This window comes from Lycorma delicatula, chromosome 4, assembly GCF_047948215.1.
Source record: "Lycorma delicatula isolate Av1 chromosome 4, ASM4794821v1, whole genome shotgun sequence".
Lineage (NCBI taxonomy): Eukaryota > Metazoa > Arthropoda > Insecta > Hemiptera > Fulgoridae > Lycorma > Lycorma delicatula.
In genome coordinates, this window is record NC_134458.1 from 32,912,662 (window position 1) to 32,927,294 (window position 14,633).

Genomic DNA, 14,633 nt, shown 5'->3' on the forward strand with positions numbered 1-14,633 from the left:
GGTAATCAATATATGCTGTATACAGGCCAACCCTTGCTACCCTGATAACAGCATTTTAGCTCCTTTAAATAGTTACTTCTTGCAGCTATTATTCTGAGTATTACTTGAATGTGATTTAATATTTCATTTGCTTTCTTCTTTCAGGTACATTGATTCCAAAAAGTTGTGTAGAACTTTTAAGAGAAGCATTGGCATCAGATGCTGAAAAGACAAATGAAGAATCATTTTAATTGTGCAATGTTACAGCACATTATTTTTGGACCAAGTTTCCCATTATGATATAATATTAAATTTAAAAAAGAAATCTTTAAAAATGACTTCCATTCATTTTATTTTTAAATAAATAAACTGACTTTAACCAGTGGGTGAATTTTTTTTTTTATAAATATCTGCACTGTAGAGTATTATTTTTTAATGTGATGTATTTAAAATAAATATTCACAACAAATCAAAACTAAATAACATGCAGTTCATGTATAATAGCAGTAAATTGTATTTTAATAAAAATTAATTATAAATATAAACTGCTATTCTAAAACAACAATTAAAAAAAAGGAAACCAATGTACTATTTTTATTAGCACTTCATGGTCAGCACTTCAAGCAAACCATTAACCCTACTTAATGGTTCCTGAGTCTAACCTGGGCTCCATATCGTTCAGCATAACAACTTTGTTTACTTTCATTCCCCGATTATGTTATAATAAATTGAATCTTCAGTTATATAGAAAATGAGGAGGTAATATTCAAAAAGTATTTTGTCTCAGTGAATGTACTTTAAAGCATTCGCAAAAAAAAACCAGTTTTAAGGAAAATCTCAGTTTGTTATACTAAAATATGACCATTTGCTTTAAGATGATGTTTTAAGTTTATTAAACTGTAGTACTGCAAAAGAAATCTGAGAAAATAATAAAATAGATTGGATAAACATGTTTTAAATGAAACAAATTTGAGAAAGCATGTTTTGAATGAAACACATTAAGACAAAACTGAGTTTGAACAACTTGTTTAATAGGTAGTACATTTTAAATAGTATTCAAAAAATTCTGTAAAAACATATATTATTTCAAACAGGCCTATGAAACAATTCATAATATTATTCGCTTAAGAAAAAATAAGTAAAAGTGAAGGGTAAGAAAAAATTAAGTTTTAGAATATGCCAAAAATTTCATCAAAGTCTGTGTTTTAAATGTGCGTATAACATCTTTCATATTCTAAGCCAGTGTTTCCCAACCTTTTATGCCTGTGGACCGGCAAAAATGGGAAAAATATATTTCAGACTGGCATCAGCCAAAAATAATAAACCAAATATGTAAATAAGTATTTCATACATAAAATAGAATGTTATGCAAATATATTTTTTAGTTGGTGCAACATTTGCTGCTTCTTATTTTTTAATAAATTTGGTATATGTGGCTGCAGATTTGTTTCTGCAAGACAAAGTGATACGTTAATATCCAATCGATTTCTTTGTTTGGTTTTTATTACTGACATAGTTGAAAACGTTTTTCACATAAATAGTCAAAAAAATGACTAACAATTTGATAGCTTTATAACAGAGAGATGGATATTTTTATCAAAAGATATCCAGAATTAAGACAATGATTACATTTTATATTTGGATGTAAGAGTAACATCAGAAGACAATTTGATCAGTTTTCCTGGTCACGAAGATCACGTGCGCATGAATTTACATCTACCAAAAAAGGATTATTAACCCAGAGGTTACCTTTACATGGATCTTCAGTTTCAGGGAAATAATGCTTAAAGTTCCCAGTTAACACCCCCTAAATGTTTTTTTATTATGTTGAATGTGATATTATGATTGATGTCAGCAGAAATCAAGAATTCTCAGAAAAGTGGAAACATTTCTACATCTTTCTGTTGTACGCAACTGTCCGAAAGAGCCAGTTCTTTTTTAACGCCTCCACTTTATTTCTAAGTGTAAAAATATCAGTACAAGATCCCTGAAAAGAAATATTATGTTCGTTAAGAAGGCCAAATATTTCAGCTGTATACACAAGCTTAGACAGCCATTCCTTATTCAACAAATTATCTACTAGCTCTAGTAGGAACTGCATCACTTCTTCCCTCATTTCGAAGAGATGTGCAAGAACTATTCCTCTTGATAACCATCTCACTTCTGCGTGGAGTAAAAGATGTTGGTGTTTTGACTCCATACTCTCACACAAAATCGTAAAGAGCATAGAATTCATAGCTCAACTACAAATTTCATTAATTATTTTCACCGCATCATTCATCACTGTATTTAATTCAGAGGAAAACTTCTTTGCCGCTAGATGTTCCTGGTAGATCATGCAATGAGTGAACAAAGCTTCTGGGTGCACAACTTCTTTTATTTTTGTAACTATTCCTGATTAACGGCCAGTCATCCTAGCAACCCCGTCTGTACGTATTCAACACATTTGCTCCAGTCTAAGCCCTGAGCTTGAAAATACTCATTAAGGTAAGTAAGAATCTTCTACATCTGCTTTCAAATGAGATCATAAAAAGCTTGGGCTCTCCGAGCGTGGACTCTTTTTTTTTTTCTTACCATGTATGTTATTTCTTGCAGACCAAGGTTGTACATTTTTAATTTTTTACGTAAGCAAACAACATACTACATGTGTCAGAAGTCAGAGACCTGAAGCCTATATTGAATTCTTGGTTAAAAATTCTTCTAAACATTGAACCTCTTTAATTTCCTCAGATGTCTGATCATTATGCATATTACACAGTGTCTTAATAGACAAATAACAACTTTAATAGATTCTTTTGGACTCTATCCCTCTTAGACGTCTAATAAACTTCCTCACTTCATTTTTTTTGTAAAACTAAGGTGGCTTTTCCTATCATCCCCTCTTTTCTCTTCAATTGGATTACTAAAGTTATCTTTTGTAATAATACTTTTTAGCCTAGAACGACCAATGCCTGAAAGAACTTAAAGAAAACATTTCTTGAAACCTGGAACTTTACCATATTGCAAATTAGATTAAAAAAATAAATTGCATTATAATCATATTCAATCAAATACTACAATTATTTCAATAAATACTCTTTTAAAAGATAAAACAATATAATCTTGGTTCAACACATATGACAATTTACAGGACAATAGGTTAGGAACAGTTTTGTTTGTGATGAAATGTGCAGTCAGCTAATTGAAAATGAAGTCATGCCATCAGTTAGTTGGACAAATCACTCTATGAATGAAACTTGGTTATGGAAAAATTACATTGTTTGAAACTTAATTTTTGTACGTTGAATTATAAGAAAAAGCACTATTTGACCGAATAATATTTCTCGTGTAAATTCTAATAACAAAGAGGAATTATGCACAGCAATAATCTCAGTTTTAAAAAAGTAGACAAAGCATGGTTTGAATGTTACCTCCTCAAATATAAAAAAATAACCCTACAAAACCGTGTTTTAGCATAAGTCAGACATAACTTGGTTTAATGGGAAGTCAAGGAAATTTTGTGATTGTGTAACTTTTATGCCGTGTGAAGTATAATGTAAAAAAAGCAAGTGTTTATTACTGACGAGTAACATTTTTTGGAATAAGAAATGTAAATTGTATATGTTTTCTAAAAAGTGGTAAAATAATATCTGCATCAAGCAAATAGGTTGAAGTTCTTTTCATGAAGTATGATAAAAAGTGATTTATCTTCATAAATTATAAAATGAGATAATTTATGATAATATCTAATAGGATTATGAAAGGAAATTTGTTAAACACAGAAAAAAATTATTACATAGTCTTTTACTACAGTTATCTAAAAAAATAAAATTCCAGATGTTGCTAAAATATGTTAAAGGTTTTATCTCGCAGACCTCTAAGTGTTAATAAAAATAACAGTTATTTTTCTCACAATTTATACTCCATTGAAATGATAATTCAGTCAATTGTTAAATAAGGTATTGCACTTAACATATTTATTTCATTAAGATGTGTCGTGTAAAGTTATGAAATTACTCTAATTAATTTGTAATTATTATTATATTATTTAACAAACTTAATTTTGTTAGGTTATTAATTATTGTTCTTTTTATATAAATATTTTTATTTCAAAGTGTTATATGATTTGATGTGAATTTTTTGTTTAGACTGAGCGTGATTTTTTCTTAATGTACATGTGTACAGTAGTGATTGTTATAAATTACTGTGAAATTGCATTTTATAATAAATTTTATTTATTTTGATTTATATATATAAATAAAAATATTGTATTATTGATTTATATCCTAACAATTTTTTTTTCTTTTACTGAAGTAATTCTTATTGTGATTTTATATATTTTTGATGTAATGATAGTTATTAGTATTTGTGTGTATTATTATTATTATGTAATTTTATAATTGATTTATTATTTGTATGAAAGGCACACAGTAAGTAGGAATCCGGGAATAAAATGCTAACACCATTGGGTGATGTTCACTATTAGGCTCTACATGATTCTAATTTATTTTTAATTTTGAATGTATAATTTCTTTTAAGTAGTTATATTTTCATATCTTAATTATTTTAGAATAATTGAGGATTATTACAAATTATTAAATCATTTTTTTTTAAAGCAATAGTGTTTTAAGTACAGTACAATAATGTATGTATGTATATATACATATAAATGTGGTGTGCGTGTGCGTGTGTGTGTGTGTGTGTGATACAATTGAAATTAATTAATTTTTAATTCATTATTTATTGAACTTATTATGAATAATGCAGTAGCTTCTGAACAATTTTTCTTCTTGCCACCTTTCATAAGGTTTTTCTTTTAGAATATCTAAGTTCCTGTTTGTGTCTGTCACAAATGAAGGAATCTGATGTAGTAGTTGCGTAAAATGTAAAACCTATTAAATCCTTTCCAGAAATTATTTTGTTTTCTTTTATTATTTTAGAGGATTATAGTGTGATTATAATTCTTCACGGTATTGTTGAAATTAGATTTTATTTTTTACATAACTTATTTTAGTATATTGTGATAGCATATAGATTGAATGCTTACCTTTTTTTTATATAGATGGTAACAGATAAAAAGCTTCATTGAAATTTCAACTCTGTCAGTTCCTCACTTCTATCTTCCAGCCATTATTTCTTCGTAAGTTATTATTAACATTTGCTGCTCTATTGAACCTAGGATGCAATACAGCTACAAGTACACTCACTTTACAAACAAGTGATGCAGTTTATTTATATATTGCCATGGCCTCTGATATCCCATTTGGTAGCTAGTTATGCCAACATAAATGCCTCTGGATTCTCCAGTCTTCAACATCTTAATATGAGGCTGAGGGATTCCTCTCCGACTGCCATCCTTTCTATATACCTCCACTTATCTTGTATTTCTCATTCTCAGGTATCCTTAAACCCTGTGTCCTGCCCGTCTCAGTCTTCTACTCTTGACCTTCACCACAAATCTATCTCTGTATTGCTCTGTTAATTAAGTGACATTAAGTTGCTATAAACAGCGGATTTTTTTAATAATATGTTAAACAGAATTCCCTTGCAACTGATTATCCTGAAAATTTCTGAAATGTCTCAGGAAGTAGCATCCTGGAAATCAAAGGCTTCCTATTGGCCAAAATCATATTTAAAGCTAACTGCCTACTACTTCAAGTTTATTAAATTAAATATGTAGAAGAGCTACTGATAATTTTTCTTTGTAAGTACATCCTAAAGATGTAGAAGAAGCATAGAAAGAGTCATGAAACTTAAAACTGACATGCAATATTATAAAAATATTGTTATTTTTTTGTATTATTACCACCAAATGTAGTACTATACCTTAGAAAAAACTTTGATCGTAAAGAAAGACCAAGACTCAAGCTTATATGGTAATGAATTAATCAACAAAAAAAATTGAAATTTTACTTGCGAGATAAATATATATATATTTTTTCTCATTGATTGTAATATATAAATTTCAAAACAAAATATTTAGAATTTGATACAAATTTTTGAAATGTTTAGTTGAACCAGTAAGTTACACTTAATTTGGTAATATTCAGTATTCGACCCATATAGTTTTTCATAATGGACACTGTGATAATTTAATGGTCATTTAATTTTTGGTCTGAATAAAACGCCATAGGGCATTGCTGTAAAGAACTTAAAAGCTACTGGTGTCAGGTGTGCATTATAGCTCTTGTCAGATACAACGATTAGGTTTTTGTTTCCAAAAATGTACTGTAAGTGTATTCCCAACTCGTACAGTAAACTGGTAACTAACTGTTACTTCTTCTGGCATGCTGTTTTATAAACTACTATTTTATTATTATTTTTTATGATGAATTAATGGTTTATATTGGGACTGAATAATTTTTGACTATTTCTTTTGTATTATGGTGACTGACTGTTCTATGAAACAATTTATACGAGAGTGGTCCAGAAAGTAACTTACATTTATATCTAGTGTGGAGATGGGTGAGGATAAAGCCGCCATCTTTGCGTCAAAATGTTTCTACACTCAGTACACATAAAGTTGTAGTGTGTGGACTGTGATTTTTCTACTTTGTTTGTTGTGAATTATTGAAATATGCGCTTCAATACAGAATCCTGCGAGTTGTGAGGTGCGTTCAGTGATTAGATTTTTACTGGCAAGAAACCTCAAACCAATTGAAATTCATCAGTAACTTTGTGAGGTGTACAGAGATGGAATAATGAGTGAAGGTGGAGTGAGGCAGTGGTGCATTCAGTTTAAAAATGGTCGCACCAATGTTCATGATGACTGCAGTGGTCAGCCTAGCCTTGTGAGTGATGAACTGACGATAAAAATCAACAATAAAATTCATGAAAATAGCCACATTACGGTTACGGAACTCTCACTTCATTTCCCCCAAATTTCATGAATTTTACTGCATGAAATTGTATCGGGAAGCTTGGTTATCACAAGTTTTGTGCAAGATGGGTGCCAAAAATCTAAGTCAGCAGATTTCTAGTGCCTCAATTTAAATGGCAAATATGTAGAAAAATAGTTTAAGATTGTCCCTTTCAAATGTATATAATAATAATATTTATTTTTTTTATTTGGTTGGCTTTCTATTTTAAAATGTAAGTTTCTTTCTGGACAGTCCTCGTATTACACTGCAATAAAATATAGTACAACTACTTGAATATTTCCATTTTTTGCCATATATATATATATATATATATATATATATATAGTGCATATATTTTAGTTATTATTTAGAGAGGAACGTTATACTGTTTGGTAGTACTACATTAACTAATAAATATTCTTTGTATATTAAAATGAAAACAGTTGTTTTAATTAGCACAAAAGGTAATTCAGTAGTAATTATTGCAAATGACATGGGTACTTTTTTAAAAGTTCATCTTAAGGTTATTGTATTGTTATGTTGCATCACTTAGTAAATAATTTTGTTTTTATTAATGACGAACTGTAATATTTAATTATATAATTAAATTTATATTAAATTGTTAGTAGTGTTAAATTTTTTTTATCAATTTACTACATTTTATGTATATATATATTTTTTTTTATTTGGGATGGGAGATGAAAATATATTGTAAATCTGTAGAAAAACTGTTGTAATAGTTTTTGAAATGACTAAAGAAAAAAATTGTAAGCAAGAAAAATTTCACAACTTCGAAACTTAAAATTATATTTGAAACAAACCTTGGCATTACTTAAATTGGTAAGAGTGAACCAGATAAAATTTTTAAGGCTAAATTTGTTAACAGGAATTTAAAATATCTAACAACTACAGATCAGGAAAATAACTTATTTCATTTGCAGGTATATAAAATATGTATGAACAATCTAATAATGTGTGAAGGAATTTTTATGTGTTTATAGAGAATTCCTTTAAAACTGAGGGAAAGAAAGTTAGTTCTGTTGTTCATTATTCATAGATTGTATATTCAGTACCCTGGGGATATACAGGGAATAAAGTACATAAAAATTTCTTCTAAACTGCTTTTAAAGAATTAATTTTTAGTATTACGAGTTGATGTGTGGAAATGAAATTGCAAATTAGTGATTATTTTGTTAAATAAAATCGCACCATGATAATGAAAAATGAAGTCGTGACTTACTTTCAAATAGTAGTCGTATATTTAAATAGTGGCCAAAGTCCTGATTTGTAAAATGGATTTGGGTTTCCTTCTCGTGCAAATAATTTCTTACTCTTTTAATGGTTAGGTAAATTATTTTATTTGCTGCTGTACATATTATACAGGAGGAAAATTCATATCCATTATTAAGTAAGAATTATTGCATTGTTGTCATGCGGTTGCAGTAGAACTAACAAATAACGTATTGTATTAGAAAACAGAAGTGCATGTTATTTCTCAATTAGCTGTGTTTTATTGTTTTAAATAACACACAAAGTACAACATACATATTCTGACTTAAAAAGTAATTTTATATTATTAACAATGCTGTTATAATTTTGTGTAATTAGTGGTACATTAATTTTGATCAGTGATATTTCATTTGTTCAATTCTTTATGTTAAAAATACTTTTATTTAAATCAACAATGAAAATGTATGTCTACATTTTAAAAGGAATTGCAACAAGTGAAGTAATATTTGATTGTAGATTTGCAAAAATGCTCAGATCTCATAATTTCAGTACATAGATTTAATAACCTTCATTACAGTTTTTATCAAATGGTTTTTACATTGTGTGCAGATTTCAGCTTGTTATAAATTTTCAACCTCTCTTGTAAAGTAGGTCTCTTAATAATTAAATTTTGCTAGCAGCAAGCAATAAAAAAGTAGTTCAATAAATTCATACTTATATATAAAAAAAATTAAAGAAAAAAAGGATAAATTTTATTGAAAAGAGATTTCTTACTGGTAACTGATTTATTTTTCAGCGTCAGGTGAAGTAATATTCTGTGTACTAATTATTAAAATGAAACATTTCAATCTTTTATTATAACTGTTACTTTTTGTCCTGCTTTCATTTGTAGTGTTGTGTTAATAGAATTATCATAGTTATTTTATAAAAATACTTTGTGTTTGCTCTTCAGATGAGCAATATTGATATCTGAGGGGTCTCTTCATTGTTGATCACACAGCAGAAAACTTTCTGGAGTTTTAGCAGCTCTTTTAACTGTTAATTGACCAAAATTCCATATCAGCTTTTAATCCTCTGCAGCTATTCTTTCCATATAAAATTGTTTAATAAATATCACTCTTTGCTGAAGTGATGATTTATATTAATTGGCGAGCTAATTCTCAATTTTTAGTTTACATATTGTTTTATTGCTTTGCACTTGCAAAAAATCAATATATCTTCTCTAATTTTTCTTACATGAAAATTTTTTCCCCTCCAGTGTAATGGTTGTATACATCCATTATATTTGTTATTGTGTCCATTATGTTTAGTATTGAATGAATCAAATTGAAAAAAATAGAAAAAGTATCTTATATAACCATAGATATTTTAATTTCATAATATTTTTAAATGTTTTTTTTCCATTCTGGCATCAACCCAGTATGTTAATCAGTTTGTGTAAATCAAGTGAAATCTATGTTTTTTTTGTACTTAATCACAGTATTGCTTATAATTTATTTTTCTGAACTTGATATGTTAAAAAGAAAAATTTTCTAACCTAAATGTGTAATGTAATTTGATTTATGTAATGTGATTTATATAGATGATGTATTATTTTCAGTGGAGAAAAATGTTCCTTATTCCTTTTTTATTCATAGATTTAAGTATTCAATTCAGTTTTTATTATTATGTTGAATATAATAATTCTGTAAATTATGCAATATTAGTTTGTAAATTAAAACTATATATACTTATATATGTTAGCTGTAAACAGAAAAGGACTTTTACGTTTTCTGATTCCTAGAATTATAAAATATAGATCAAACCTAAAAATTAAATTTAATATAGTTATTCTGAACAGGCTATTAGTGTGTCAGTGTTTACTAAATCCTTGAAATTTAGTGATTTTATATATTTTGTTAAATTTGAACCAAGTAGTTTGTGTGTGTGATTGTTTGTTCATTAATATAGTTTTACAAGCACAAATCATGTAGTGTTATTAATCTGTACATATTAGGTACAAATTAGAATTTTGTGTTTAATTATTACTCTGTATATTTATTGTTTTATGCCACACAATTATTGTTATTGGTTTACTTGAAATTGGGATTGCTAATTGTATATGCATGTATTTATGAAGTATTTTGCTCACATGTTAGATCCACTCATGTCTTGCCTTAAATATTTACTTCCACAGATTCATCAAGTGCTTAGGGAATATACATGTGCTCGGGTAATGAAAGCTTGCTACTAGCCATTGCAACATTACTTGTATAACACCTGAAATAACAGATCAATTGTAAAGGTGCTCTTCTAAATTTTTATGTTCCAGATTTTTCTGTAAATGTTAATATTTCTTATAATCATTAATAGGTTCAGAGAGGTTAAAATGTAATTCTAAAGATTGTATTTTTCTAAATTTATTACTATATAATTAGTATAGTTTATTGTTAAGAAATTCAGTACGGTTATTTTGAACTAAGCTGCAGTAAGTTACCCACTAGGTTGGTCTAGTGGTGAACGCGTCTTTGCAAATCAGCTGACTTTGAAGTCGAGAGTTCCAGTGTTCAAATCCTAGTAAAGGCAGTTACTTTTATACAGATTTGAATATTAGATCATGGATACCAGTGTTTTTTGGTGGTTGGGTTTCAGTTGACCACACATCTCAGAAATGATGGACCTGAGACTGTACAAGACTACACTTCACTTACACTCATACATATCATCCTCTGAAGTAATACCTAATGGTGATTCCCAGAGGCTAAATAGGAAAAAAAAGCTGCCGTAAGTTATAGAACCCATGTACTTGAACCCATACTAATTGATTGTGTTTTATTTGTAATTTATTTAAAAATGCATTTATTTTATAATTATAACAATCATCATATTATTTAATTGTACTTGCAGTTTTTGCCTTCATTAACACTCTGTCAAAGGCCTTTGATAGGCAGTCCCTGACTCAGTAAATGTGTAATGCATTCCGAGCTTTTAGTTTGTAAGAGTTTGGAACTTGTAAATAAATGTATTTCATTCTACAGAAATAGCCATCTCTCATAGAAAAAAAAGAGAATTTATTATAGAAAGGAAATATATGGATATCTGGGTTTTATTACTAACACGGGTGGCCTGAACTAACTAAATAAACCTAACAACCACCAGCAATTTTTTTTTGGGGGAATATTATTGGGAGTAATTTCTGATAAAAATTAAAATCTGTTTCATCAACTTTTTATAAAAATCATTTTAAACAATTAAAATGATTTTTTTTAAATATTTCTCTTGGCGTTATAAAATGTAATATATTTTCAATATTTTTTTGGTTTTCTTTAATGTATTAACAGTTTTATTATAAATAATCGTTTGTGTGAAGTATTTTATAAATAAATAAAAACAATAAACTAATAAGTTTATTAATATCATTAATTTTTACATTCAAAGATGTCATGCTGTATTTATATTAAGTTTAAGAAGCAACCTTAATTTTTATATGGTTTGTATATTTATTTGTAAATATAAATAAAACATTTACAACATGCACACTAGTACATCACATTATACCGATGGTTAAAACAATGTTATAATTAGTAGAGTTTCTTGCTGCTCATGGGCGATTATTTTCATAAGCATAAATACTTGGCGAACTCAATAAATTATCAATTAGTTGTATTTAGAAAATAATTTTTTTAATGTGCATTAATGCATTCTTTGATATATAAATCATTAGGCGTAGTAACTATAGTGAACTTGAGGTCATTAACCCAAGTTATGTATTTGTTATAATCTGGTTTAATAATTGTGTCATAAACTCTTATACTGGCAGTAATCTTAACCTTTTACCAATGTCATATTATTTTTGGTAAAGGATTAATGACATGATCATTATGACAAATATATAATCAGGGTTAATCATCTCAAGCTCATTGTAGTTATTTTGCCTAATGACATATATAGAAGAATGCATTAATGCACGTTAAAAAAAAAAAAATTTTCTGAACACAAATCAAGAATTTATTGAGTTCGCTAAATATATGTACTTGTGAAAATAATTGACTATGACCATTGAGAAACTACTAATTCTAACATTGTTTTTGCCACTGGTATAACGTGACGTACTAGTGTGCATCTTATAAATAATGTTTTATTCATACTTACAAATAAATATAAAAACTAAGGTTTGCTTAAACTTAGTATAAGTACAGCATGATATATTTGAATGTAAAAAATAATGATATTAATAAATTAATTAGTTTGTTGTTTTTATTTATTTATAAAATACTTCACACAAACAATTATTTATGATAAAACTCTAAATACATTGTTTTATGATGACAAGAGAAATATTTAAAAAAATATATATTTTAATTGTTTAAAACAATTTTTATAAATGTCTACATATAAAAGATTTTATTTTAAAGTAATTCAGGCCACCCGTGATGCACTACTTTAAAATCGTATACTCTATTTAAGGACTATAATTATCACTGATAGATTTAAATCTTTTATTCTTCTTTATTAGAGTTTGAATTAAAGATTAAGCTTTATGCATTTGCTCGCTTAACATTACACTCATACAAACAGTTCATCATTTTGTTTGGTTATGGAATATCGAGTCATTTGGACCTTGTCAGAAGTATCATTGAAACAGATAGGCCTTTGGAGTAAAAATTGTAGAACAGTGCTTAAGATAAGCTGAAGGGATAGGGCATAGAAAAGGAAATTTTTGTTAAGTGATGTAACCATTAAAATCTTTAAAAAGAGAAGGCTTGAATATTTTGCACACAGAATGGAAGAATAGTACAGTGTAAAACAAAAACTATAAAGGAAATAAGGCCCCTGTCTGTTGTGCCCGTATTTAATTGTTTTTGTATTTTATCTTTATTTCTCTTTTGTGATATTTGCTTTATATATATACTTCAGATATTTTGACAGTGCAATATGCTTCCTTTTCTTTATATGTATATTAAATAAAATGTTGAACAGTGTACAATTAAAATGTTTTTCTTAGCCTTTTGTTACATTAATCAAAAAACGTAAGATATATATAAAAAAAATTAGGTAAGTTTACATCTTTTATTTTTTATATAATATTTGTGTGGCAGCAATAAATATTTATGTTTAGTATCACTTAACAAATAATTTTTTATTCTAGAAAAAAAATTTACTTTTTGGTAAACTTATTCGTAATTAAATGTTTCTATTAAATGATGAGATAAAATAAATCTTGTGGCAATCAAGCCCTTCTTTGTTGTAGAGGTGGCATTAGTGGGTTAGATAGAAAATTCCAACATGAGGTCGGTCACATTCTGTTCGGTATCTTTATGTATTTTGTATCTAAAGGTTTAGAGATTTAGTTCATTCTCTAAAGACAGTGTTATATTATCTACTGTTAGGTTTCACTTAAAATTAATAAATGAATAATTATAAAGTTGTTGAAGTAAATTTAAATAATCAAAACGTATATTATATAGAATTTATGTTTACATTATTTTTACCTGTTGAATAAAATTGAAATCGAAGATTATTCATCTTCATTGATTTGGGATTAGATAACTTGCATTCAAAATAAAAAAACTGTCTCGGATAATATTTCAGTTAAAAAATGCAAGATAAGATTATCTTTATTATTGAATGTCAATCTATTTCCTTTAAATTGTTTGTGAAAAAGGTACCTGAAAATTAGGTTGTTAAAAAGACATATTTAAACTGTATGTCAGTGATAATTCTGTGACTGTGATAATAAAAATGTGTTTTAGAAGACATTATTAAAGAAAAACTGCTTCAATGTTCACCTATACTCTTCTATAAAAACAAAGACAAAGCCAATATCTATATTATATCTCAACATTAGGCCATTCATTATTAAAGGTTGACGTCACCGTATTTCTTTGTAATATTAAGATACTTCATCTTAAATTTTATATGTTAAGTCAGGATCATAGATTTCTGAGGGCAGTTAATCATTCTTAGAATGCCATATTGGCTGGAAAGAAAAATTGATGCTAGTGTAATATAAAAAGTGTCTTTATAGGCAGATCTCTGAAGATACTGTCTAGTAAGAATGAACGTCTCACTTTTTACTCCATCGATAAATCATTTATCAGTATAACTAAATATGTGAAAGCGTATAATAACTGTCCTTAATGTATACTTATGTAATTCATTTATTTTTTATTTTATGCGTGGATTATAGAATGTTCTTACCTTTTTTCATGACAACAGGAATCGGTTGATCAGTAACAAGAAATAAATCATGAACGCTCGAAAAAAGATTCCACAGATAACAAATGAAAATGAATTTATTTCTTTTATAATGGATCTGTCATGCTTTTTTCTATATTTATAATTATCTTCCTACTCCTTATCTTTGCAGTTATACTAAAATGTGATATGTTGTTGGATGTATTCTTACTTTTCTCTGTTTATATATTTTTTATTAAAATACAGTTGTATCTTTAAACAAGTTAATAAAGAATTAAAAATGTACCAAAAAAATTTCTATCCCACAATAGATTCTTACAGATTTTGCTGCAGTCAGTGTTAAGTGTAAATAATTTAGTCATTAAGTTTGATTATTAGCCAGAAATTATAACCTATGAATTTTTTACT

The 14,633-nt window shown here is 27.6% G+C and overlaps 1 protein-coding gene across 2 annotated transcripts in view; it reads left to right on the forward strand.

The window, feature by feature from the left end:
* The window catches only part of sno (Protein strawberry notch), a 141,058-nt gene extending 129,731 nt beyond the window's left edge, over nucleotides 1-11,327 (forward strand). For both annotated transcript variants that reach the window (XM_075362614.1, XM_075362615.1), the window contains exon 26: nucleotides 145-11,327. In XM_075362614.1, coding sequence (XP_075218729.1) covers nucleotides 145-230 — 86 coding nt within the window. In that variant the 3' untranslated portion in view covers nucleotides 231-11,327. The remainder of the gene's footprint in view (nucleotides 1-144) is intronic.
* Nucleotides 11,328-14,633: the final 3,306 nt, after the last annotated feature.